The sequence below is a fragment of the Coregonus lavaretus genome, assembly GCF_964263955.1.
Source record: "Coregonus lavaretus genome assembly, chromosome: 11".
Taxonomy (NCBI): Eukaryota; Metazoa; Chordata; class Actinopteri; order Salmoniformes; family Salmonidae; genus Coregonus; species Coregonus lavaretus.
In genome coordinates, this window is record NC_139998.1 from 60451226 (window position 1) to 60477282 (window position 26057).

The 26057-nt window shown below is 48.3% G+C and overlaps 1 protein-coding gene across 3 annotated transcripts in view; it reads right to left on the minus strand.

The window, feature by feature from the left end:
- Positions 1-26057, minus strand: part of LOC311136975 (TBC1 domain family member 23) — a 117602-nt gene that overhangs the window by 58927 nt on the left and 32618 nt on the right. For 2 of the 3 annotated variants that reach the window (XR_014613910.1, XM_084171311.1), the window contains exons 5-15: positions 22506-22629; positions 21874-21998; positions 19310-19356; positions 19127-19230; positions 17258-17380; positions 16993-17085; positions 16618-16788; positions 16400-16442; positions 16196-16281; positions 9720-9859; positions 5354-5398 (exon numbers count right to left, since the gene is read on the minus strand). Coding sequence is in view for 2 of the 3 variants with exons in the window: in XM_084171311.1 (XP_084027437.1) it covers positions 5354-5398; positions 9720-9859; positions 16196-16281; positions 16400-16442; positions 16618-16788; positions 16993-17085; positions 17258-17380; positions 19127-19230; positions 19310-19356; positions 21874-21998; positions 22506-22629 (1101 nt within the window). In the remaining variant the exon portion in view is untranslated. The remainder of the gene's footprint in view (positions 1-5353; positions 5399-9719; positions 9860-16195; positions 16282-16399; positions 16443-16617; positions 16789-16992; positions 17086-17257; positions 17381-19126; positions 19231-19309; positions 19357-21873; positions 21999-22505; positions 22630-26057) is intronic. The other variant, XM_084171312.1, reaches the window with a different exon arrangement.

Consider the following 26057-nt stretch of genomic DNA (forward strand, 5'->3'; position numbering starts at 1 on the left):
AAGGATAGGAGCAGTGTGATAGGGGACATGGTGTGAGGATAGGAGCAGTGTGATAGGAGACATGGTGTGAGGATAGGAGCAGTGTGATAGGGGACATGGTGTGAGGATAGGAGCAGTGTGATAGGGGACATGGTGTGAGGATAGGAGCAGTGTGATAGGAGACATGTGTGAGGATAGGAGCAGTGTGATGGGAACACGGTGTGAGGATAGGAGCAGTGTGATAGGGGACATGGTGTGAGGATAGGAGCAGTGTGATAGGGGACATGGTGTGGGTAAGGATAGGAGCAGTGTGATAGGGGACATGGTGTGGGTAAGGATAGGAGCAGTGTGATAGGGGACATGGTGTGGGTAAGGATAGGAGCAGTGTGATAGGGGACATGGTGTGAGGATAGGAGCAGTGTGATAGGGGACATGGTGTGAGGATAGGAGCAGAGTGATAGGGGACATGGTGTGGGTAAGGATAGGAGCAGTGTGATAGGGGACATGGTGTGGGTAAGGATAGGAGCAGTGTGATAGGAGACATGGTGTGGGTAAGGATAGGAGCAGTGTGATAGGGGACATGGTGTGAGGATAGGAGCAGTGTGATAGGGGACATGGTGTGAGGATAGGAGCAGTGTGATAGGGGACATGGTGTGGGTAAGGATAGGAGCAGTGTGATAGGGGACATGGTGTGAGGATAGGAGCAGTGTGATAGGGGACATGGTGTGAGGATAGGAGCAGTGTGATAGGGGACATGGTGTGAGGATAGGAGCAGTGTGATAGGGGACATGGTGTGAGGATAGGAGCAGTGTGATAGGGGACATGGTGTGGGTAAGGATAGGAGCAGTGTGATAGGGGACATGGTGTGGGTAAGGATAGGAGCAGTGTGATAGGAGACATGGTGTGGGTAAGGATAGGAGCAGTGTGATAGGGGACATGGTGTGAGGAAAGGAGCAGTGTGATAGGGGACATGGTGTGAGGATAGGAGCAGTGTGATAGGGGACATGGTGTGGGTAAGGATAGGAGCAGTGTGATAGGGGACATGGTGTGAGGATAGGAGCAGTGTGATAGGGGACATGGTGTGAGGATAGGAGCAGTGTGATAGGAGACATGGTGTGAGGATTGGAGCAGTGTGATAGGGGACATGGTGTGGGGATAGGAGCAGTGTGATAGGAGACATGGTGTGAGGATAGGAGCAGTGTGATAGGAGACATGGTGTGAGGATAGGAGCAGTGTGATAGGAGACATGGTGTGAGGATAGGAGCAGTGTGATAGGGGACATGGTGTGAGGATAGGAGCAGTGTGATAGGGGACATGGTGTGGGTAAGGATAGGAGCAGTGTGATAGGGGACATGGTGTGGGTAAGGATAGGAGCAGTGTGATAGGGGACATGGTGTGGGTAAGGATAGGAGCAGTGTGATAGGGGACATGGTGTGAGGATAGGAGCAGTGTGATAGGAGACATGGTGTGAGGATAGGAGCAGTGTGATAGGGGACATGGTGTGAGGATAGGAGCAGTGTGATAGGGGACATGGTGTGAGGATAGGAGCAGTGTGATAGGAGACATGTGTGAGGATAGGAGCAGTGTGATGGGAACACGGTGTGAGGATAGGAGCAGTGTGATAGGGGACATGGTGTGAGGATAGGAGCAGTGTGATAGGGGACATGGTGTGGGTAAGGATAGGAGCAGTGTGATAGGGGACATGGTGTGGGTAAGGATAGGAGCAGTGTGATAGGGGACATGGTGTGGGTAAGGATAGGAGCAGTGTGATAGGGGACATGGTGTGAGGATAGGAGCAGTGTGATAGGGGACATGGTGTGAGGATAGGAGCAGAGTGATAGGGGACATGGTGTGGGTAAGGATAGGAGCAGTGTGATAGGGGACATGGTGTGGGTAAGGATAGGAGCAGTGTGATAGGAGACATGGTGTGGGTAAGGATAGGAGCAGTGTGATAGGGGACATGGTGTGAGGATAGGAGCAGTGTGATAGGGGACATGGTGTGGGTAAGGATAGGAGCAGTGTGATAGGGGACATGGTGTGGGTAAGGATAGGAGCAGTGTGATAGGGGACATGGTGTGAGGATAGGAGCAGTGTGATAGGGGACATGGTGTGAGGATAGGAGCAGTGTGATAGGGGACATGGTGTGAGGATAGGAGCAGTGTGATAGGGGACATGGTGTGAGGATAGGAGCAGTGTGATAGGGGACATGGTGTGGGTAAGGATAGGAGCAGTGTGATAGGGGACATGGTGTGGGTAAGGATAGGAGCAGTGTGGTAGGAGACATGGTGTGGGTAAGGATAGGAGCAGTGTGATAGGGGACATGGTGTGAGGAAAGGAGCAGTGTGATAGGGGACATGGTGTGAGGATAGGAGCAGTGTGATAGGGGACATGGTGTGGGTAAGGATAGGAGCAGTGTGATAGGGGACATGGTGTGAGGATAGGAGCAGTGTGATAGGGGACATGGTGTGAGGATAGGAGCAGTGTGATAGGGGACATGGTGTGAGGATAGGAGCAGTGTGATAGGGGACATGGTGTGAGGATAGGAGCAGTGTGATAGGGGACATGGTGTGAGGATAGGAGCAGTGTGATAGGGGACATGGTGTGAGGATAGGAGCAGTGTGATAGGGGACATGGTGTGAGGATAGGAGCAGTGTGATAGGAGACATGGTGTGAGGATAGGAGCAGTGTGATAGGGGACATGGTGTGAGGATAGGAGCAGTGTGATAGGGGACATGGTGTGAGGATAGGAGCAGTGTGATAGGGGACATGGTGTGAGGATAGGAGCAGTGTGATAGGGGACATGGTGTGGGTAAGGATAGGAGCAGTGTGATAGGAGACATGGTGTGGGTAAGGATAGGAGCAGTGTGATAGGGGACATGGTGTGAGGAAAGGAGCAGTGTGATAGGGGACATGGTGTGAGGATAGGAGCAGTGTGATAGGGGACATGGTGTGGGTAAGGATAGGAGCAGTGTGATAGGGGACATGGTGTGAGGATAGGAGCAGTGTGATAGGGGACATGGTGTGAGGATAGGAGCAGTGTGATAGGGGACATGGTGTGAGGATAGGAGCAGTGTGATAGGGGACATGATGTGAGGATAGGAGCAGTGTGATAGGGGACATGGTGTGAGGATAGGAGCAGTGTGATAGGGGACATGGTGTGAGGATAGGAGCAGTGTGATAGGAGACATGGTGTGAGGATTGGAGCAGTGTGATAGGGGACATGGTGTGGGGATAGGAGCAGTGTGATAGGAGACATGGTGTGAGGATAGGAGCAGTGTGATAGGAGACATGGTGTGAGGATAGGAGCAGTGTGATAGGAGACATGGTGTGAGGATAGGAGCAGTGTGATAGGGGACATGGTGTGAGGATAGGAGCAGTGTGATAGGGGACATGGTGTGGGTAAGGATAGGAGCAGTGTGATAGGGGACATGGTGTGGGTAAGGATAGGAGCAGTGTGATAGGGGACATGGTGTGAGGATAGGAGCAGTGTGATAGGGGACATGGTGTGAGGATAGGAGCAGTGTGATAGGGGACATGGTGTGAGGATAGGAGCAGTGTGATAGGGGACATGGTGTGAGGATAGGAGCAGTGTGATAGGGGACATGGTGTGAGGATAGGAGCAGTGTGATAGGGGACATGGTGTGGGTAAGGGATAGGAACAGTGTGATAGGGGACATGGTGTGAGGATAGGAGCAGTGTGATAGGGGACATGGTGTGGGTAAGGATAGGAGCAGTGTGATAGGGGAAATGGTGTGAGGATAGGAGCAGTGTGATGGGGACATGGTGTGGGTAAGGATAGGAGCAGTGTGATAGGGGACATGGTGTGGGTAAGGATAGGAGCAGAGTGATAGGGGACATGGTGTGAGGATAGGAGCAGTGTGATAGGGGACATGGTGTGAGGATAGGAGCAGTGTGATAGGGGACATGGTGTGAGGATAGGAGCAGTGTGATAGGGGACATGGTGTGAGGATAGGAGCAGTGTGATAGGGGACATGGTGTGAGGATAGGAGCAGTGTGATAGGGGACATGGTGTGAGGATAGGAACAGTGTGATAGGGGACATGGTGTGAGGATAGGAGCAGTGTGATAGGGGACATGGTGTGAGGATAGGAGCAGTGTGATAGGGGACATGGTGTGAGGATAGGAACAGTGTGATAGGGGACATGGTGTGAGGATTGGAGCAGTGTGATAGGAGACATGGTGTGGGTAAGGATAGGAGCAGTGTGATAGGGGACATGGTGTGAGGATAGGAGCAGTGTGATAGGAGACATGGTGTGAGGATAGGAGCAGTGTGATAGGGGACATGGTGTGAGGATAGGAGCAGTGTGATAGGGGACATGGTGTGGGTAAGGATAGGAGCAGTGTGATAGGGGACATGGTGTGGGTGAGGATAGGAGCAGTGTGATAGGGGACATGGTGTGAGGATAGGAGCAGTGTGATAGGGGACATGGTGTGAGGATAGGAGCAGTGTGATAGGGGACATGGTGTGAGGATAGGAGCAGTGTGATAGGGGACATGGTGTGAGGATAGGAGCAGTGTGATAGGGGACATGGTGTGAGGATAGGAGCAGTGTGATAGGGGACATGGTGTGGGTAAGGGATAGGAACAGTGTGATAGGGGACATGGTGTGAGGATAGGAGCAGTGTGATAGGGGACATGGTGTGGGTAAGGATAGGAGCAGTGTGATAGGGGAAATGGTGTGAGGATAGGAGCAGTGTGATGGGGACATGGTGTGGGTAAGGATAGGAGCAGTGTGATAGGGGACATGGTGTGGGTAAGGATAGGAGCAGAGTGATAGGGGACATGGTGTGAGGATAGGAGCAGTGTGATAGGGGACATGGTGTGAGGATAGGAGCAGTGTGATAGGGGACATGGTGTGAGGATAGGAGCAGTGTGATAGGGGACATGGTGTGAGGATAGGAGCAGTGTGATAGGGGACATGGTGTGAGGATAGGAGCAGTGTGATAGGGGACATGGTGTGAGGATAGGAACAGTGTGATAGGGGACATGGTGTGAGGATAGGAGCAGTGTGATAGGGGACATGGTGTGAGGATAGGAGCAGTGTGATAGGGGACATGGTGTGGGTAAGGATAGGAGCAGTGTGATAGGGGACATGGTGTGAGGATAGGAGCAGTGTGATAGGGGACATGGTGTGAGGATAGGAACAGTGTGATAGGGGACATGGTGTGAGGATAGGAACAGTGTGATAGGGGACATGGTGTGAGGATTGGAGCAGTGTGATAGGAGACATGGTGTGGGTAAAGCACAGCTCCATTACCAACTGCCCTCTGATCCCCAGGCTGTAAGAGGGACAGAGCAGGAATGAGACGGGGCAACAGGCACCAGAGATCATCATGCTGCTGGGAGAGTCTTACCGGTCAGGGACCCCCTTCTCTGGCCAGGGGAGAGTGAAAGACATTCTAGCATGGAATACACAAGGCAGAGGGATGAAGGGTTAAATTAAGGTACAGCGATGAGGGGTTAAATTAAGGCACAGCAATGAGGGGGTTAAATTAAGGCACAACGATGAGGGGGTTAAATTAAGGCACAGCAATGAGGGGGTTAAATTAAGGCACAACGATGAGGGGTTAAATTAAGGTACAGCGATGAGGGGTTAAATTAAGGCACAATGAGATGAGGGGGTTAAATTAAGGCACAGCAATGAGGGGTTCAATTAAGGCACAATGAGATGAGGGGGTTAAATTAAGGCACAATGAGATGAGGGTGTTAAATTAAGGCACAGCGATGAGGGGGTTAAATTAAGGCACAGCAATGAGGGGTTAAATTAAGGCACAACGATGAGGGGTTCAATTAAGGCACAATGAGATGAGGGTGTTAAATTAAGGCACAGCGATGAGGGGGTTAAATTAAGGCACAGCAATGAGGGGTTAAATTAAGGCACAACGATGAGGGGTTAAATTAAGGTACAGCGATGAGGGGTTCAATTAAGGCACAATGAGATGAGGGGGTTAAATTAAGGCACAGCGATGAGGGGTTAAATTAAGGCACAATGAGATGAGGGGGTTAAATTAAGGCACAGCAATGAGGGGTTCAATTAAGGCACAGCGATGAGGGGTTCAATTAAGGCACAATGAGATGAGGGGGTTAAATTAAGGCACAGCAATGAGGGGTTCAATTAAGGCACAATGAGATGAGGGGGTTAAATTAAGGCACAGCGATGAGGGGTAAAATTAAGGCACAACGATGAGGGGTTAAATTAAGGCACAACGATGAGGGGGTTAAATTAAGGCACAGCAATGAGGGGTTAAATTAAGGCACAACGATGAGGGGTTAAATTAAGGCACAACGATGAGGGGTTCAATTAAGGCACAATGAGATGAGGGGGTTAAATTAAGGCACAGCGATGAGGGGTTAAATTAAGGCACAATGAGATGAGGGGTTCAATTAAGGCACAGCAATGAGGGGTTCAATTAAGGCACAATGAGATGAGGGGGTTAAATTAAGGCACAGCGATGAGGGGTTCAATTAAGGCACAATGAGATGAGGGGGTTAAATTAAGGCACAGCAATGAGGGGTTAAATTAAGGCACAGCGATGAGGGGTTCAATTAAGGCACAATGAGATGAGGGGGTTAAATTAAGGCACAGCAATGAGGGGTTCAATTAAGGCACAATGAGATGAGGGGGTTAAATTAAGGCATAAAGATTAGGGGTTAAATTAAGGCACAATGATGAGGGGTTAAATTAAGACACAATGAGATGAGGGGGTTAAATTAAGGCACAATGAGATGAGGGGGTTAAATTAAGGCACAACGATGAGGGGGTTAAATTAAGGCACAACGATGAGGAGTTAAATTAAGGCACAATGAGATGAGGGGGTTAAATTAAGGCACAGCAATGAAGGGTTAAATTAAGGCGCAATGAGATTAGGGGGTTAAATTAAGGCACAGCGATGAGGGGTTAAATTAAGGCACAATGAGATGAGGGGGTTAAATTAAGGCACAGCAATGAGGGGTTAAATTAAGGCACAGCGATGAGGGGTTCAATTAAGGCACAATGAGATGAGGGGGTTAAATTAAGGCACAGCAATGAGGGGTTCAATTAAGGCACAATGAGATGAGGGGGTTAAATTAAGGCACAATGATGAGGGGTTAAATTAAGGCACAATGAGATGAGGGGGTTAAATTAAGGCACAATGAGATGAGGGGTTCAATTAAGGCACAATGAGATGAGGGGGTTAAATTAAGGTACAACGATAAGGGGTTAAATTAAGGCACAATGAGATGAGGGGGTTAAATTAAGGCACAGCAATGAAGGGTTAAATTAAGGCGCAATGAGATGAGGGGGTTAAATTAAGGCACAGCGATGAGGGGTTAAATTAAGGCACAATGAGATGAGGGGGTTAAATTAAGGCACAGCAATGAGGGGTTAAATTAAGGCACAGCGATGAGGGGTTCAATTAAGGCACAACGATGAGGGGTTTAAATTAAGGCACAGCAATGAGGGGTTCAATTAAGGCACAATGAGATGAGGGGGTTAAATTAAGGCACAGCAATGAGGGGTTCAATTAAGGCACAATGAGATGAGGGGGTTAAATTAAGGCATAAAGATTAGGGGTTAAATTAAGGCACAATGATGAGGGGTTAAATTAAGGCACAATGAGATGAGGGGGTTAAATTAAGGCACAATGAGATGAGGGGGTTAAATTAAGGCACAACGATGAGGGGGTTAAATTAAGGCACAACGATGAGGGGTTAAATTAAGGCACAATGAGATGAGGGGTTAAATTAAGGCACAATGAGATGAGGGGGTTAAATTAAGGCACAGCAATGAGGGGTTAAATTAAGGCACAGCGATGAGGGGGTTAAATTAAGGTACAGCGATGAGGGGTTAAATTAAGGCACAGCGATGAGGGGGTTAAATTAAGGCACAACGATGAGGGGTTAAATTAAGGCACAATGAGATGAGGGGTTAAATTAAGGCACAGCAATGAGGGGTTAAATTAAGGCACAATGAGATGAGGGGGTTAAATTAAGGCACAGCGATGAGGGGTTAAATTAAGGCACAGCAATGAGGGGTTAAATTAAGGCACGATGAGGGGGTTAAATTAAGGCACAACGATGAGGGGTTAAATTAAGGCGCAATGAGATGAGGGGGTTAAATTAAGGCACAGCGATGAAGGGTTAAATTAAGGCACAATGAAATGAGGGGGTTAAATTAAGGCACAGCGATGAGGGGTTAAATTAAGGCACAACGATGAGGGGTTAAATTAAGGCACAACGATGAGGGGTTAAATTAAGGCACAGCAATGAGGGGTTAAATTAAGGCACAATGAGATGAGGGGGTTAAATTAAGGCACAACGATGAGGGGTTAAATTAAGGCACAATGAGATGAGGGGGTTAAATTAAGGCACAGCGATGAGGGGTTAAATTAAGGCACAACGATGAGGGGTTAAATTAAGGCACAACGATGAGGGGTTAAATTAAGGCACAGCAATGAGGGGTTAAATTAAGGCACAATGAGATGAGGGGGTTAAATTAAGGCACAACGATGAGGGGTTAAATTAAGGCACAATGAGATGAGGGGGTTAAATTAAGGCACAACGATGAGGGGTTAAATTAAGGCACAACGATGAGGGGTTAAATTAAGGCGCAATGAGATGAGGGGGTTAAATTAAGGCACAGCGATGAGGGGTTAAATTAAGGCACAACGATGAGGGGTTAAATTAAGGCACAACGATGAGGGGTTAAATTAAGGCGCAATGAGATGAGGGGGTTAAATTAAGGCACAGCGATGAGGGGTTAAATTAAGGCACAACGATGAGGGGTTAAATTAAGGCACAACGATGAGGGGTTAAATTAAGGCACAGCAATGAGGGGTTAAATTAAGGCACAACGAGATGAGGGGGTTAAATTAAGGCACAACGATGAGGGGTTAAATTAAGGCACAATGAGATGAGGGGGTTAAATTAAGGCACAACGATGAGGGGTTAAATTAAGGCACAACGATGAGGGGTTAAATTAAGGCGCAATGAGATGAGGGGGTTAAATTAAGGCACAGCGATGAGGGGTTAAATTAAGGCACAACGATGAGGGGTTCAATTAAGGCACAGCAATGAGGGGTTAAATTAAGGCACAACGATGAGGGGTTAAATTAAGGCACAACGATGAGGGGTTTAATTAATTAAGTCATTATGAAAATTGAATTACAGGAGTGAAGTCCATCATTATCCCCTGATTAGATATAAATAACACAAATTACTCAAGGGAGGGATGAGTCCTGAGCAAGGAAGGCTTTAATGAAGGCATGTTTTTAATATGACCATGTTAGGACAGGATCTTACCTGTCCATATTAACAGACAGTAGGAGGAGGATCTTACCTGTCCATATTAACAGACAGTAGGAGGAGGATCTTACCTGTCCATATTAACAGACAGTAGGAGGAGGATCTTACCTGTCCATATTAACAGACAGTAGGAGGAGGATCTTACCTGTCCATATTAACAGACAGTAGGAGGAGGATCTTACCTGTCCATATTAACAGACAGTAGGATCTTACCTGTCCATATTAACAGACAGTAGGAGGAGGATCTTACCTGTCCATATTAACAGACAGTAGGAGGAGGATCTTACCTGTCCATATTAACAGACAGTAGGAGGAGGATCTTACCTGTCCATATTAACAGACAGTAGGAGGAGGATCTTGCCTGTCCATATTAACAGACAGTAGGAGGAGGATCTTACCTGTCCATATTAACAGACAGTAGGAGGAGGATCTTACCTGTCCACAGGTGTAGCGGTGTTCTCCATGAAGCTTATCATCTTCTCCTTCGCTATGACAGACTTGGACTTGAGGGCAAAGGTCATCTTGTTGACCAGAGACTTGACTCCTTTATCCCCTGTGGTGCTCAATGACTCTCCCTGTGTGTGGGGGAAAGAAAGAAAGAAAGAAAGAAAGAAAGAAAGAAAGAAAGAAAGAAAGAAAGAAAGAAAGAAAGAAAGAAAGAAAGAAAGAAAGAAAGAAAGAAAGAAAGAAAGAAAGAAAGAAAGAAAGAAAGAAAGAAAGAAAGAAAGAAAGAAAGAAAGAAAGAAAGAAAGAAAGAAAGAAAGAAAGAAAGAAAGAAAGAAAGAAAGAAAGAAAGAAAGAAAGAAAGAAAGAAAGAAAGAAAGAAAGAAAGAAAGAAAGAAAGAAAGAGAGAAGAGAAGAGAAGAGAAGAGAAGAGAAGAGAAGAGAAGAGAAGAGATCATTAGCAGATGAGCTCTTGAATTTTTACATTTACATTTTCGTCATTTAGCAGACGCTCTTATCCAGAGCGACTTACAAAAAGATAGATTTAGAGTAAGATAAACTTTGATTTTTCCACAAGGACATTTACAGGATACTACTCTCCACAACATAACCTTCACTCCAAATCAAAACTCCAAACCTACAACCTGATCTTGGACAAAATTACCTGGAAGGATTTCTACTACCAAAGATTCTTATTCCCAAGGACTATACAGCAAATGCTCTGGCAAACCAACGACCATCAACAGAAGCACAACAGACACCTGAAAACACCTGAGTGAGTCATGTTTAGTCTGAAAACACCTTCCAACCTGGAACTGGGTGAGTCATGTTTAGTCTGAAAACACCATCCAACCTGGAACTGGGTGAGTAATGTTTAGTCTGAAAACACCATCCAACCTGGAACAGGGTGAGTAATGTTTAGTCTGAAAACACCATCCAACCTGGAACAGGGTGAGTAATGTTTAGTCTGAAAACACCATCCAACCTGGAACTGAGTGAGTAATGTTTAGTCTGAAGCTACTTTTAAAGCCAAGAAGAAAAATACATTACAATAATCTATTTTACTTTATAAGGACTGAATGCTAAGTTAAGGCTACCAAGCTTGCTAGGACAGAACAGATCCGGCTGCAACTTCAATTAGCACTGAGCCCTTGAGCCCAACAATGGCAGGAGAGTGTGGTATTGGTACAGGGCATCCCCAAACAGTTTCAGCTGGACTTTCATAGAATCAAAGACGGAGAGCAGCAGGAGAAGCTCTTTCTTGAGGAAGACTCCCCCACCCCACAACATCAACAGGAGAAAGAGGAAGACTCCCCCACCCCACAACACCAACAGGAGAAAGAGGAAGACTCCCCCACCCCACAACACCAACAGGAGAAAGAGGAAGACTCCCCCACCCCACAACACCAACAGGAGAAAGAGGAAGACTCCCCCACCCCACAACACCAACAGGAGAAAGAGGAAGACTCCCCCACCCCACAACATCAACAGGAGAAAGAGGAAGACTCCCCCACCCCACAACATCAACAGGAGAAAGAGGAAGACTCCCCCACCCCACAACACCAACAGGAGAAAGAGGAAGACTCCCCCACCCCACAACACCAACAGGAGAAAGAGGAAGACTCCCCCACCCCACAACACCAACAGGAGAAAGAGGAAGACTCCCCCACCCCACAACACCAACAGGAGAAAGAGGAAGACTCCCCCACCCCACAACATCAACAGGAGAAAGAGGAAGACTCCCCCACCCCACAACATCAACAGGAGAAAGAGCAGGGGAAGAACAGAGCACTAGAGGAGAGGATCAGAGTACTGGAGGAGAGGATCAGAGTGCTGGAGGAGAGGATCAGAGTGCTGGAGGAGAGGATCAGAGTGCTGGAGGAGAGGATCAGAGTGCTGGAGGAGAGGATCAGAGTGCTGGAGGAGAGGATCAGAGTGCTGGAGGAGAGGATCAGAGTGCTGGAGGAGAGGATCAGAGTGCTGGAGGAGAGGATCAGAGTGCTGGAGGAGAGGATCAGAGTGCTGGAGGAGAGGATCAGAGTGCTGGAGGAGAGGATCAGAGTGCTTTCCACCCTGGAACCATACAGCGGGTAGACGCTGTATTTCCCGTGACTGTGCCTCAAAACCAAATGTCTACCTGGCCCACCACTCCACCCTGGACGTGAACAGCCTTTAGGACCAGGTCCACCTATACAAGGCAGCAGTGCCCACCTTCACCCGGACCCTAAAGGATATCGCCCTCAACCACAGACCCAACACCTCACACAGAAGCAACAGATCAACAGACACCCCACCCAGACCAGCGAGACATTCTCCCAGACCTGCGGGACCCCACCCGGACCTACACATAGAGGACCCCCGCCGAGAGGACCTACATTCAGACCACAGCACCACCAGCCACATCCACACCCCCACCCCAACCAATCAATACCCCCACAAACCAATCATGCCCACACTCCATATAGGCCCCCCCAGATCAGACCTATGCCCCTCCTACCCACCCCATGCCCCCCACCCCCGCAAAGAGGGCCTCAACATGAAAGTCACACATATGCCCAGGCCGTGAGCAGGCAAACAGGCCCAACCCCCACTCTTACACTAGCCCAAGCCAATGGCATGTACCAGATGCTCAGCAGGCTCTGCTCACACTTACTGGCCTGAGGCCAAACCACACGACCAACAACATTAGACACTTTATGGAACACAAAGCCTTCACTATTTCATCCTGGAATATCAGGGGGTATGCTCATTTGGTATAAAGCAGACCTAACTCACTCTATTAAATTAATCAAAACAGGAACATTTTACATTTGGCTAGAAATAAATAAGGAAATGATCTCAACAGAGAAAAATGTCCTCCTGTGTGCTACCTATATCTACCCACTAGAATCCCCATACTTTAATGAAGACAGCTTCTCCATCCTGGAGGGGAAAATCAATAATTTCCAGACCCAGGGACATGTACTAGTCTGTGGCGACCTAAATGCCAGAACTGGACAAGAACCTGACACCCTCAGCACACAGGGGGACAAACACCTACCTGGAGGTGACAGCATTCCCTCCCCCATATGCCCCCCTAGGCACAACTATGACAAAACAACCAACAAAAACAGGTCCTGCAGCTCTGACGCATGCTGGGTCTGTACATAGTCAATGGTAGGCTTCGAGGGGACTCCTATGGTAGGTACACCTATAGCTCATCTCTTGGCAGTAGTACTGTAGACTACTTTATCACTGACCTCAACCCAGAGTCTCTCAGAGCGTTCACAGTCAGCCCACTGACACCCCTATCAGATGACAGCAAAATCACAGCCTACTTGAACAGAGCAATACTCAATCATGAGGCATCAAAGCCGAACAAACTGCATACTACACTGAACAAAAATATAAACGCAACATGTAAAGTGTTGGTCCCATGTTTCATGAGCTGAAATAAACGATCCCAAATGTGCGCACAAATTTGTTTACATCCCTGTTAGTGAGCATTTCTCCTTTGCCAAGATAATCCATCCACCTGACAGGTGTGGCATATCAAGAAGCTGATTAAACAGCATGATCATTACACAGATGCACCTTGTGCTGGGGACAATAAAAGGCCACTCTAAAATGTGCAGTTTTGTAGCACAACACAATGCCACAGATGTCTAAAGTTTTGAGGGAGCGTGCAATTGGCATGCTGACTGCAGGAATGTCCACCAGAGCTGTTGCCAGAGAATTGAATGTTAATTTCTCTACCATAAGCCGTCTCCAACGTCGTTTTAGAGAATTTGGCAGTACGTCCAACCGGCCTCACAACCACAGACCATGTGAATGGCGTCATGTGGGCGAGCGGTTTGCTGATGTCAATGTTGTGAACAGAGTGCCCCCATGGTGGCGGTGGGGTTATGATATGGGCAGGTATAAGCTATGGACAACAAACACAATTGCATTTTATCGATGGCAATTTGAATGCACAGAGATACCGTGACGAGATCCTGAGGCCCATTGTGAGGCCCATTTAAAAAAAATGTTATCTGTGAATAATAGACGCATATCTGTATTTCCAGTCGTGAAATCCATGGATGAGGGCCTAATGAATTTATTTCAAATGACTGATTTCCTCACATGAACTGTAACTCAGTAAAATCTTTGAAATTGTTGCATTTATATGTTTGTTCAGTTTAACTGAATTGAGAGAGAGAGATAATGAATAACAAGATAGAGGACAGGAGAAAAGACAGAGTTGAAGCTGTGAATGTAGGAACGTATCAACAAGATTCATCTGGGAATGGAAATGTCATTATAAATGGCCCTAAATCCCTTCACACATGTACTAATCATGTTTGTAGGTTCCTACATTGTCCATTGGGCTTTAACTCAGTCTTTCTCATAGAGAGAATGATATGAAGTCTGACTAACAGAATCTCCTCAGAAAGGGAATGAGGTGAGTACAGGGGACAGAACTGCTCCAGTGCACTTCTCCCTGGACAGTGGCTACCATGACCTGCTCCAGTGCACTTCTCCCTGGACAGTGGCTACCATGACCTGCTCCAGTGCACTTCTCCCTGGACAGTGGCTACCATGACCTGCTCCAGTGCACTTCTCCCTGGACAGTGCCTACAATGACCTGCTCCAGTGCACTTCTCCCTGGACAGTGGCTACCATGACCTGCTCCAGTGCACTTCTCCCTGGACAGTGGCTACCATGACCTGCTCCAGTGCACTTCTCCCTGGACAGTGGCTACCATGACCTGCTCCAGTGCACTTCTCCCTGGACAGTGCCTACCATGACCTGCTCCAGTGCACTTCTCCCTGGACAGTGGCTACCATGACCTGCTCCAGTGCACTTCTCCCTGGACAGTGGCTACCATGACCTGCTCCAGTGCACTTCTCCCTGGACAGTGCCTACCATGACCTGCTCCAGTGCACTTCTCCCTAGACAGTGGCTACCATGACCTGCTCCAGTGCACTTCTCCCTGGACAGTGGCTACCATGACCTGCTCCAGTGCACTTCTCCCTGGACAGTGGCTACCATGACCTGCTCCAGTGCACTTCTCCCTGGACAGTGGCTACCATGACCTGCTCCAGTGCACTTACCCTGGACAGTGGCTACCATGACCTGCTCCAGTGCACTTCTCCCTGGACAGTGCCTACCATGACCTGCTCCAGTGCACTTCTCCCTGGACAGTGGCTACCATGACCTGCTCCAGTGCACTTCTCCCTGGACAGTGGCTACCATGACCTGCTCCAGTGCACTTCTCCCTGGACAGTGGCTACCATGACCTGCTCCAGTGCACTTCTCCCTGGACAGTGGCTACCATGACCTGCTCCAGTGCACTTCTCCCTGGACAGTGGCTATCATGACCTGCTCCAGTGCACTTCTCCCTGGACAGTGGCTACCATGACCTGCTCCAGTGCACTTCTCCCTGGACAGTGGCTACCATGACCTGCTCCAGTGCACTTCTCCCTGGACAGTGGCTACCATGACCTGCTCCAGTGCACTTCTCCCTGGACAGTGGCTACCATGACCTGCTCCAGTGCACTTCTCCCTGGATAGTGGCTACCATGACCTGCTCCAGTGCACTTCTCCCTGGATAGTGGCTACCATGACCTGCTCCAGTGCACTTCTCCCTGGACAGTGCCTACAATGACCTGCTCCAGTGCACTTCTCCCTGGACAGTGGCTACCATGACCTGCTCCAGTGCACTTCTCCCTGGACAGTGCCTAACATTACCTGCTCCAGTGCACTTCTCCCTGGACAGTGGCTACCATGACCTGCTCCAGTGCACTTCTCCCTGGACAGTGGCTACCATGACCTGCTCCAGTGCACTTCTCCCTGGACAGTGGCTACCATGACCTGCTCCAGTGCACTTCTCCCTGGACAGTGCCTACCATGACCTGCTCCAGTGCACTTCTCCCTGGACAGTGGCTACCATGACCTGCTCCAGTGCACTTCTCCCTGGACAGTGGCTACCATGACCTGCTCCAGTGCACTTCTCCCTGGACAGTGGCTACCATGACCTGCTCCAGTGCACTTCTCCCTGGACAGTGCCTACCATACCTGCTCCAGTGCACTTCTCCCTGGACAGTGGCTACCATGACCTGCTCCAGTGCACTTCTCCCTGGATAGTGGCTACCATGACCTGCTCCAGTGCACTTCTCCCTGGACAGTGCCTACCATGACCTGCTCCAGTGCACTTCTCCCTGGACAGTGGCTACCATGACCTGCTCCAGTGCACTTCTCCCTGGACAGTGCCTACCATGACCTGCTCCAGTGCACTTCTCCCTGGATAGTGGCTACCATGACCTGCTCCAGTGCACTTCTCCCTGGACAGTGGCTACCATGACCTGCTCCAGTGCACTTCTCCCTGGACAGTGGCTACCATGACCTGCTCCAGTGCACTTCTCCCTGGACAGTGGCTACCATGACCTGCTCCAGTGCACTTCTCCCTGGACAGTGGCTACCATGACCTGCTCCAGTGAACTCACTTCAGCTGATCCAGAGGTGCTGACTATCCAGTGGACATAGTTGTCTGGTCCCTCCACATTGATGTCTGTTAGGTGCTGCTGCAGAGCTGGACAACACAACAGGATAGACATGGTTTCATTTAGGTTTGCACCCATCAAAACAAAGTAAGTATTTATATAAATGTACTTCTATTAATTGTTAAAAATGTTAATAATAACACTCACCCATAAAACCACCTTTTGCGATACTGATGTATTCTTTGTTTTTCTGTGAGAGAAAACCCCTCATTAGCACCGACAGATTGGTTGAATTGTTATAAAAGAAGGTTGAATTGTTAATAAAAATGGTTGAATTGTAATAAGAAAAGTTGAATTGTAATAACAGGCATGTAACTAATGCCCAACAGTATGTAGGATGAATCACCGTCTAATCCTTCTCCTACCTGTAGGAAGTGTGCCAGCACCATGTTCATGTACATGTCCTCCTCCTCCCTCCCCGAGCCCATGAAGCAGAGATGTTCTCCACTAGCGATGGAGCCAGACTCCAGACTCTGTTTCTGGGCCTCCAGGAGGGACTTCACTGATAGGCTGAACTCTGATGGGTTCTGCAGCATCTAGACACACACAGCAACATCTAAAAGGTTACGGCTGGGTCCCAAATGGCAGCCTGCTCCCTACATAGAGAGCAGAACCCATATAGTGCACTATATAGGGAATCCTCTCCAGTCTCCTCTCCATATTCTCCCCTCCATATTCTCCTCTACAGTCTCCTCTCCACCCCCCCCAGCCCCTCAACCACACCCCCTCCCAGGTCTCACCAGGTCTGAGTCCAGGTGAAAGGCAGTAGAGAGATGTCCAGCGTTGTACTGCTCAGCAGGTCGACAGTCCACCACAAAGAACCGAACCCCTTCCTGGGTCAGGCCGATAGAGACGTAGTAGGAATATCAAAGTCATTTGCAGTTTGGTTATTGCTACTAAAATGCTACATTAATCCTTACAGTAATTAGCCATTTGATGTTTCACTAACATTTTCAGACCAACTGAAATGCTTTTTGACAGCACCTCAGGGGTGCTGCTACTCACAGGCTGCAGCTGGTTGGCCTGCAGTATCTCAGGGACAGACACAGGGAGACAGAGAGCCTGACTCAGGTCCATGTCTTCCTCCTTCAGAGCCACCAGGCTGGACCCAAACAAGTTCTGGTTCTCCTACAGAAAGAGAGTAACAGAGTCTGGTTCGCCTACAGTCACAGAGTCTGGTTCTCCTACGGTCACAGAGTCTGGTTCTCCTACGGTCACAGAGTCTGGTTCTCCTACACTCACAGAGTCTGGTTCTCCTACACTCACAGAGTCTGGTTCTCCTACACTCACAGAGTCTGGTTCTCCTACACTCACAGAGTCTGGTTCTCCTACACTCACAGAGTCTGGTTCTCCTACACTCACAGAGTCTGGTTCTCCTACACTCACAGAGTCTGGTTCTCCTACACTCACAGAGTCTGGTTCTCCTACATTCACAGAGTCTGGTTCTCCTACATTCACAGAGTCTGGTTCTCCTACACTCACAGAGTCTGGTTCTCCTACACTCACAGAGTCTGGTTCTCCTACACTCACAGAGTCTGGTTCTCCTACACTCACAGAGTCTGGTTCTCCTACACTCACATAGTCTGGTTCTCCTACACTCACAGAGTCTGGTTCTCCTACACTCACAGAGTCTGGTTCTCCTACACTCACAGATTCTGCTTAATACAGTCACATTTCAGCTTAATTTAAAGGTGTTCTCCAAGAATGACATTTTCATAGCTTATTCGTCCCTCACAACACTGTCAATCACTGCATGGGCATGTAGCAACTTTAGTTATATTGAACAGGGCTCCATGTTAGTTATATTGAACAGGGCTCCATGTTAGTTATATTGAACAGGGCTCCATGTTAGTTATATTGAACAGGGCTCCATGTTAGTTATATTGAACAGGGCTCCATGTTAGTTATATTGAACAGGGCTCCATGTTAGTTATATTGAACAGGGCTCCATGTTAGTTATATTGAACAGGGCTCCATGTTAGTTATATTGAACAGGGCTCCATGTTAGTTATATTGAACAGGGCTCCATGTTAGTTATATTGAACAGGGCTCCATGTTAGTTATATTGAACAGGGCTCCATGTTAGTTATATTGAACAGGGCTCCATGTTAGTTGTATTGAACAGGGCTCCATGTTAGTTGTATTGAACAGGGCTCCATGTTAGTTATATTGAACAGGGCTCCATGTTAGTTATATTGAACAGGGCTCCATGTTAGTTATATTGAACAGGGCTCCATGTTAGTTATATTGAACAGGGCTCCATGTTAGTTATATTGAACAGGGCTCCATGTTAGTTATATTGAACAGGGCTCCATGTTAGTTATATTGAACAGGGCTCCATGTTAGTTATATTGAACAGGGCTCCATGTTAGTTATATTGAACAGGGCTCCATGTTAGTTATATTGAACAGGGCTCCATGTTAGTTATATTGAACAGGGCTCCATGTTAGTTATATTGAACAGGGCTCCATGTTAGTTATATTGAACAGGGCTCCATGTTAGTTATATTGAACAGGGCTCCATGTTAGTTATATTGAACAGGGCTCCATGTTAGTTATATTGAACAGGGCTCCATGTTAGTTGTATTGAACAGGGCTCCATGTTAGTTATATTGAACAGGGCTCCATGTTAGTTGTATTGAACAGGGCTCCATGTTAGTTATATTGAACAGGGCTCCATGTTAGTTATATTGAACAGGGCTCCATGTTAGTTATATTGAACAGGGCTCCATGTTAGTTGTATTGAACAGGGCTCCATGTTAGTTATATTGAACAGGGCTCCATGTTAGTTGTATTGAACAGGGCTCCATGTTAGTTATATTGAACAGGGCTCCATGTTAGTTATATTGAACAGGGCTCCATAACAGTACTTTACCTTTCTGAGAGACAGAGGGGTCTTGCTCCAGTAATACTGGGCCAGAGAGAACAGGTCCTCTACATCATCAGCCTCTAACAGGGTAGGAGAGTCCTCCAACATCTCTGCAACACACACACAGGTTACAGTCCTGCATTCAATACACAGCAGTCTAGAAGCTGAATCCAGAAACAGATCACTTACTGATGATATCTTCTTTACGGTCTCCTTCCCGTTGCAGAATGTTATCTCTAGAGGGGGAACAAACAGGATGTTATCTCTACAGGGGGAACAAACAGGATGTTATCTCTACAGGGGGAACAAACAGGATGTTATCTCTACAGGGGGAACAAACAGGATGTTATCTCTAGAGGGGGAACAAACAGGATGTTATCTCTACAGGGGGAACAAACAGGATGTTATCTCTAGAGGGGGAACAAACAGGATGTTATCTCTACAGGGGGAACAAACAGGATGTTATCTCTACAGGGGGAACAAACAGGATGTTATCTCTACAGGGGGAACAAACAGGATGTTATCTCTACAGGGGGAACAAACAGGATGTTATCTCTACGGGGGAACAAACAGGATGTTATCTCTACGGGGGGAACAAACAGGATGTTATCTCTACGGGGGAACAAACAGGATGTTATCTCTACGGGGGAACAAACAGGATGTTATCTCTAGAGGGGGAACAAACAGGATGTTATCTCTAGAGGGGGAACAAACAGGATGTTATCTCTAGAGGGGGAACAAACAGGATGTTATCTCTACGGGGGAACAAACAGGATGTTATCTCTAGAGGGGGAACAAACAGGATGTTATCTCTAGAGGGGGAACAAACAGGATGTTATCTCTACAGAGGGAACAAACAGGATGTTATCTCTAGAGGGGGAACAAACAGGATGTTATCTCTAGAGGGGGAACAAACAGGATGTTATCTCTAGAGGGGGAACAAACAGGATGTTATCTCTAGAGGGGGAACAAACAGGATGTTATCTCTACGGGGGGAACAAACAGGATGTTATCTCTACGGGGGAACAAACAGGATGTTATCTCTAGAGGGGGAACAAACAGGATGTTATCTCTAGAGGGGGAACAAACATGATGTTATCTCTAGAGGAGGAACAAACAGGATGTTATCTCTACGGGGGGAACAAACAGGATGTTATCTCTAGAGGGGGAACAAACAGGATGTTATCTCTAGAGGGGGAACAAACAGGATGTTATCTCTAGAGGGGGAACAAACAGGATGTTATCTCTAGAGGGGGAACAAACAGGATGTTATCTCTAGAGGGGGAACAAACAGGATGTTATCTCTAGAGGGGGAACAAACAGGATGTTATCTCTAGAGGGGGAACAAACAGGATGTTATCTCTAGAGGGGGAACAAACAGGATGTTATCTCTAGAGGGGGAACAAACAGGATGTTATCTCTACGGGGGGAACAAACAGGATGTTATCTCTACGGGGGGAACAAACAGGATGTTATCTCTACGGGGGGAACAAACAGGATGTTATGTCTAGAGGGGGAACAAACAGGATGTTATCTCTAGAGGGGGAACAAACAGGATGTTATCTCTAGAGGGGGAACAAACAGGATGTATTCTCTACGGGGGAACAAACAGGATGTTATCTCTACGGGGGGAACAAACAGGATGTTATCTCTAGAGGGGGAACAAACAGGATGTTATCTCTACGGGGGGAACAAACAGGATGTTATCTCTAGAGGAGGAACAAACAGGATGTTATCTCTACGGGGGGAACAAACAGGATGTTATCGCTAGAGGGGGAACAAACAGTATGTATTCTCTACGGGGGAACAAACAGGATGTTATCTCTACGGGGGAACAAACAGGATGTTATCTCTAGAGGGGGAACAAACAGGATGTTATCTCTAGAGGGGGAACAAACAGGATGTTATCTCTAGAGGGGGAACAAACAGGATGTTATCTATAGAGGGGGAACAAACAGGATGTTATCTCTACGGGGGAACAAACAGGATGTTATCTCTAGAGGGGGAACAAACAGGATGTTATCTCTAGAGGGGGAACAAACAGGATGTTATCTCTACGGGGGGAACAAACAGGATGTTATCTCTACGGGGGGAACAAACAGGATGTTATCTCTACGGGGGGAACAAACAGGATGTTATCTCTAGAGGGGGAACAAACAGGATGTTATCTCTAGAGGGGGAACAAACAGGATGTTATCTCTAGAGGGGGAACAAACAGGATGTTATCTCTACGGGGGGAACAAACAGGATGTTATCTCTACGGGGGGAACAAACAGGATGTTATCTCTAGAGGGGGAACAAACAGGATGTTATCTCTAGAGGGGGAACAAACATGATGTTATCTCTAGAGGAGGAACAAACAGGATGTTATCTCTACGGGGGGAACAAACAGGATGTTATCTCTAGAGGGGGAACAAACAGGATGTTATCTCTACAGGGGGAACAAACAGGATGTTATCTCTAGAGGGGGAACAAACAGGATGTTATCTCTACGGGGGGAACAAACAGGATGTTATCTCTACGGGGGAACAAACAGGATGTTATCTCTAGAGGGGGAACAAACAGGATGTTATCTCTAGAGGGGGAACAAACAGCGGTAAAAACAGCCAGATTTTCAAAGCAGCACATTTCACACCCCATAATGTAATATAAGAGCACTGAAGACCTTGTATTGATAAGTTTGTGATATTAGTTTGCGGTAGCTATGTGTTGTAATCTGGGTTGTATTAGTAATATGTTGTAATAGTGGGTACTTGGCGTTGACGAGGATGATGAGGAGGAGGAAGAAGATGAGGAAGGGGTCAGCCTGTTGGAGGTAGAAGTCCCACATGGCCTGAGTCACCTCTGGAAGGCAGTGACTGGAGAACAGACTGCCCAGCTGTAGGACACACAACATACCAGTCACAATCCACCATCCCACTGCAATGGAACATTTAAAACCTTATAGGCTGTACTGACATACCCAGTGTATAGTGGAGGAGTCTGGGGTTAGGGGTTAGATAGACATACCCAGGGTATAGTGGAGGAGTCTGGGGTTAGGGGTTAGATAGACATACCCAGTGTATAGTGGAGGAGTCTGGGGTTAGGGGTTAGATAGACATACCCAGGGTATAGTGGAGGAGTCTGGGGTTAGGGGTTAGATAGACATACCCAGGGTATAGTGGAGGAGTCTGGGGTTAGGGGTTAGATAGACATACCCAGGGTATAGTGGAGGAGTCTGGGGTTAGGGGTTAGATAGACATACCCAGTGTATAGTGGAGGAGTCTGGGGTTAGGGGTTAGATAGACATACCCAGGGTATAGTGGAGGAGTCTGGGGTTAGGGGTTAGATAGACATACCCAGTGTATAGTGGAGGAGTCTGGGGTTAGGGGTTAGATAGACATACCCAGTGTATAGTGTAGGAGTCTGGGGTGATCTTCTTGGTGTCGAGGAAGGAGCAGAGTTCTGGTTCATGATACTGAAGAAGCAGCCTGTACAGGTGGAACGGACGGCCCTTCGCTACACAGTCCCTGGACAGGAAGATATACCCTTCGTTACGCACAGGGTGTGTGTGTGCTGGTGTGTGTGTGTGTTACTGTGTTGTGTGTGTTACTGTGTTGTGTGTGTGTGTGTCTCACTGTGGTATATATTTATTAATGACAGCGTAGAAGCAGTTGTAGAGTTGTGTGAGTGTGTGTCCGTGTGTGAGTGTTTATATAACATTAGTCATCTCTAAATTACACTAAGTTATTATATACTCAAGTTTATCATTTAAAAGTGTCTGTAATAGAATAAACATGGTATAAACATTAAGAAATGCATATCTAGAGCTTCCTACATATTTTTTTACAATTGTCATCTAGATCAGGGTTTCCCAACCCTCTCCTCGGCCCACCAAGACAGAGCTGTTGGCTTCAACAGTCATCTAGATCAGGGTTTCCCAACCCTCTCCTCGGCCCACCAAGACAGAGCTGTTGGCTTCAACAGTCATCTAGGTCAGGGTTTCCCAACCCTCTCCTCGGCCCACCAAGACAGAGCTGTTGGCTTCAACAGTCATCTAGGTCAGGGTTTCCCAACCCTCTCCTCGGCCCACCAAGACAGAGCTGTTGGCTTCAACAGTCATCTAGGTCAGGGTTTCCCAACCCTCTCCTCGGCCCACCAAGACAGAGCTGTTGGCTTCAACAGTCATCTAGATCAGGGTTTCCCAACCCTCTCCTCGGCCCACCAAGACAGAGCTGTTGGCTTCAACAGTCATCTAGATCAGGGTTTCCCAACCCTCTCCTCGGCCCACCAAGACAGAGCTGTTGGCTTCAACAGTCATCTAGATCAGGGTTTCCCAACCCTCTCCTCGGCCCACCAAGACAGAGCTGTTGGCTTCAACAGTCATCTAGATCAGGGTTTCCCAACCCTCTCCTCGGCCCACCAAGACAGAGCTGTTGGCTTCAACAGTCATCTAGATCAGGGTTTCCCAACCCTCTCCTCGGCCCACCAAGACAGAGCTGTTGGCTTCAACAGTCATCTAGATCAGGGTTTCCCAACCCTCTCCTCGGCACACCAAGACAGAGCTGTTGGCTTCAACAGTCATCTAGATCAGGGTTTCCCAACCCTCTCCTCGGCACACCAAGACAGAGCTGTTGGCTTCAACAGTCATCTAGATCAGGGTTTCCCAACCCTCTCCTCGGCCCACCAAGACAGAGCTGTTGGCTTCAACAGTCATCTAGGTCAGGGTTTCCCAACCCTCTCCTCGGCCCACCAAGACAGAGCTGTTGGCTTCAACAGTCATCTAGGTCAGGGTTTCCCAACCCTCTCCTCGGCACACCAAGACAGAGCTGTTGGCTTCAACAGTCATCTAGATCAGGGTTTCCCAACCCTCTCCTCGGCACACCAAGACAGAGCTGTTGGCTTCAACAGTCATCTAGATCAGGGTTTCCCAACCCTCTCCTCGGCACACCAAGACAGAGCTGTTGGCTTCAACAGTCATCTAGATCAGGGTTTCCCAACCCTCTCCTCGGCCCACCAAGACAGAGCTGTTGGCTTCAACAGTCATCTAGATCAGGGTTTCCCAACCCTCTCCTCGGCACACCAAGACAGAGCTGTTGGCTTCAACAGTCATCTAGATCAGGGTTTCCCAACCCTCTCCTCGGCACACCAAGACAGAGCTGTTGGCTTCAACAGTCATCTAGATCAGGGTTTCCCAACCCTCTCCTCGGCCCACCAAGACAGAGCTGTTGGCTTCAACAGTCATCTAGATCAGGGTTTCCCAACCCTCTCCTCGGCCCACCAAGACAGAGCTGTTGGCTTCAACAGTCATCTAGGTCAGGGTTTCCCAACCCTCTCCTCGGCCCACCAAGACAGAGCTGTTGGCTTCAACAGTCATCTAGATCAGGGTTTCCCAACCCTCTCCTCGGCCCACCAAGACAGAGCTGTTGGCTTCAACAGTCATCTAGGTCAGGGTTTCCCAACCCTCTCCTCGGCCCACCAAGACAGAGCTGTTGGCTTCAACAGTCATCTAGATCAGGGTTTCCCAACCCTCTCCTCGGCCCACCAAGACAGAGCTGTTGGCTTCAACAGTCATCTAGATCAGGGTTTCCCAACCCTCTCCTCGGCCCACCAAGACAGAGCTGTTGGCTTCAACAGTCATCTAGGTCAGGGTTTCCCAACCCTCTCCTCGGCCCACCAAGACAGAGCTGTTGGCTTCAACAGTCATCTAGATCAGGGTTTCCCAACCCTCTCCTCGGCCCACCAAGACAGAGCTGTTGGCTTCAACAGTCATCTAGATCAGGGTTTCCCAACCCTCTCCTCGGCCCACCAAGACAGAGCTGTTGGCTTCAACAGTCATCTAGGTCAGGGTTTCCCAACCCTCTCCTCGGCCCACCAAGACAGAGCTGTTGGCTTCAACAGTCATCTAGGTCAGGGTTTCCCAACCCTCTCCTCGGCCCACCAAGACAGAGCTGTTGGCTTCAACAGTCATCTAGGTCAGGGTTTCCCAACCCTCTCCTCGGCCCACCAAGACAGAGCTGTTGGCTTCAACAGTCATCTAGGTCAGGGTTTCCCAACCCTCTCCTCGGCCCACCAAGACAGAGCTGTTGGCTTCAACAGTCATCTAGGTCAGGGTTTCCCAACCCTCTCCTCGGCCCACCAAGACAGAGCTGTTGGCTTCAACAGTCATCTAGGTCAGGGTTTCCCAACCCTCTCCTCGGCCCACCAAGACAGAGCTGTTGGCTTCAACAGTCATCTAGGTCAGGGTTTCCCAACCCTCTCCTCGGCCCACCAAGACAGAGCTGTTGGCTTCAACAGTCATCTAGATCAGGGTTTCCCAACCCTCTCCTCGGCCCACCAAGACAGAGCTGTTGGCTTCAACAGTCATCTAGGTCAGGGTTTCCCAACCCTCTCCTCGGCCCACCAAGACAGAGCTGTTGGCTTCAACAGTCATCTAGGTCAGGGTTTCCCAACCCTCTCCTCGGCCCACCAAGACAGAGCTGTTGGCTTCAACAGTCATCTAGATCAGGGTTTCCCAACCCTCTCCTCGGCCCACCAAGACAGAGCTGTTGGCTTCAACAGTCATCTAGATCAGGGTTTCCCAACCCTCTCCTCGGCCCACCAAGACAGAGCTGTTGGCTTCAACAGTCATCTAGATCAGGGTTTCCCAACCCTCTCCTCGGCCCACCAAGACAGAGCTGTTGGCTTCAACAGTCATCTAGGTCAGGGTTTCCCAACCCTCTCCTCGGCCCACCAAGACAGAGCTGTTGGCTTCAACAGTCATCTAGGTCAGGGTTTCCCAACCCTCTCCTCGGCCCACCAAGACGTTTCACATGTTTGTTTTAACCCTAAACTGGCACACCTGTTTCAATTAGTCAAAGGCTTGATGATTAGTTGAGTAATTGAATAAGGCGTGCTAGTTTAGGGTTAAAACAGAAATGTGAAACGTCTGGGGGAAACCCTGATGAGGGGATGACGG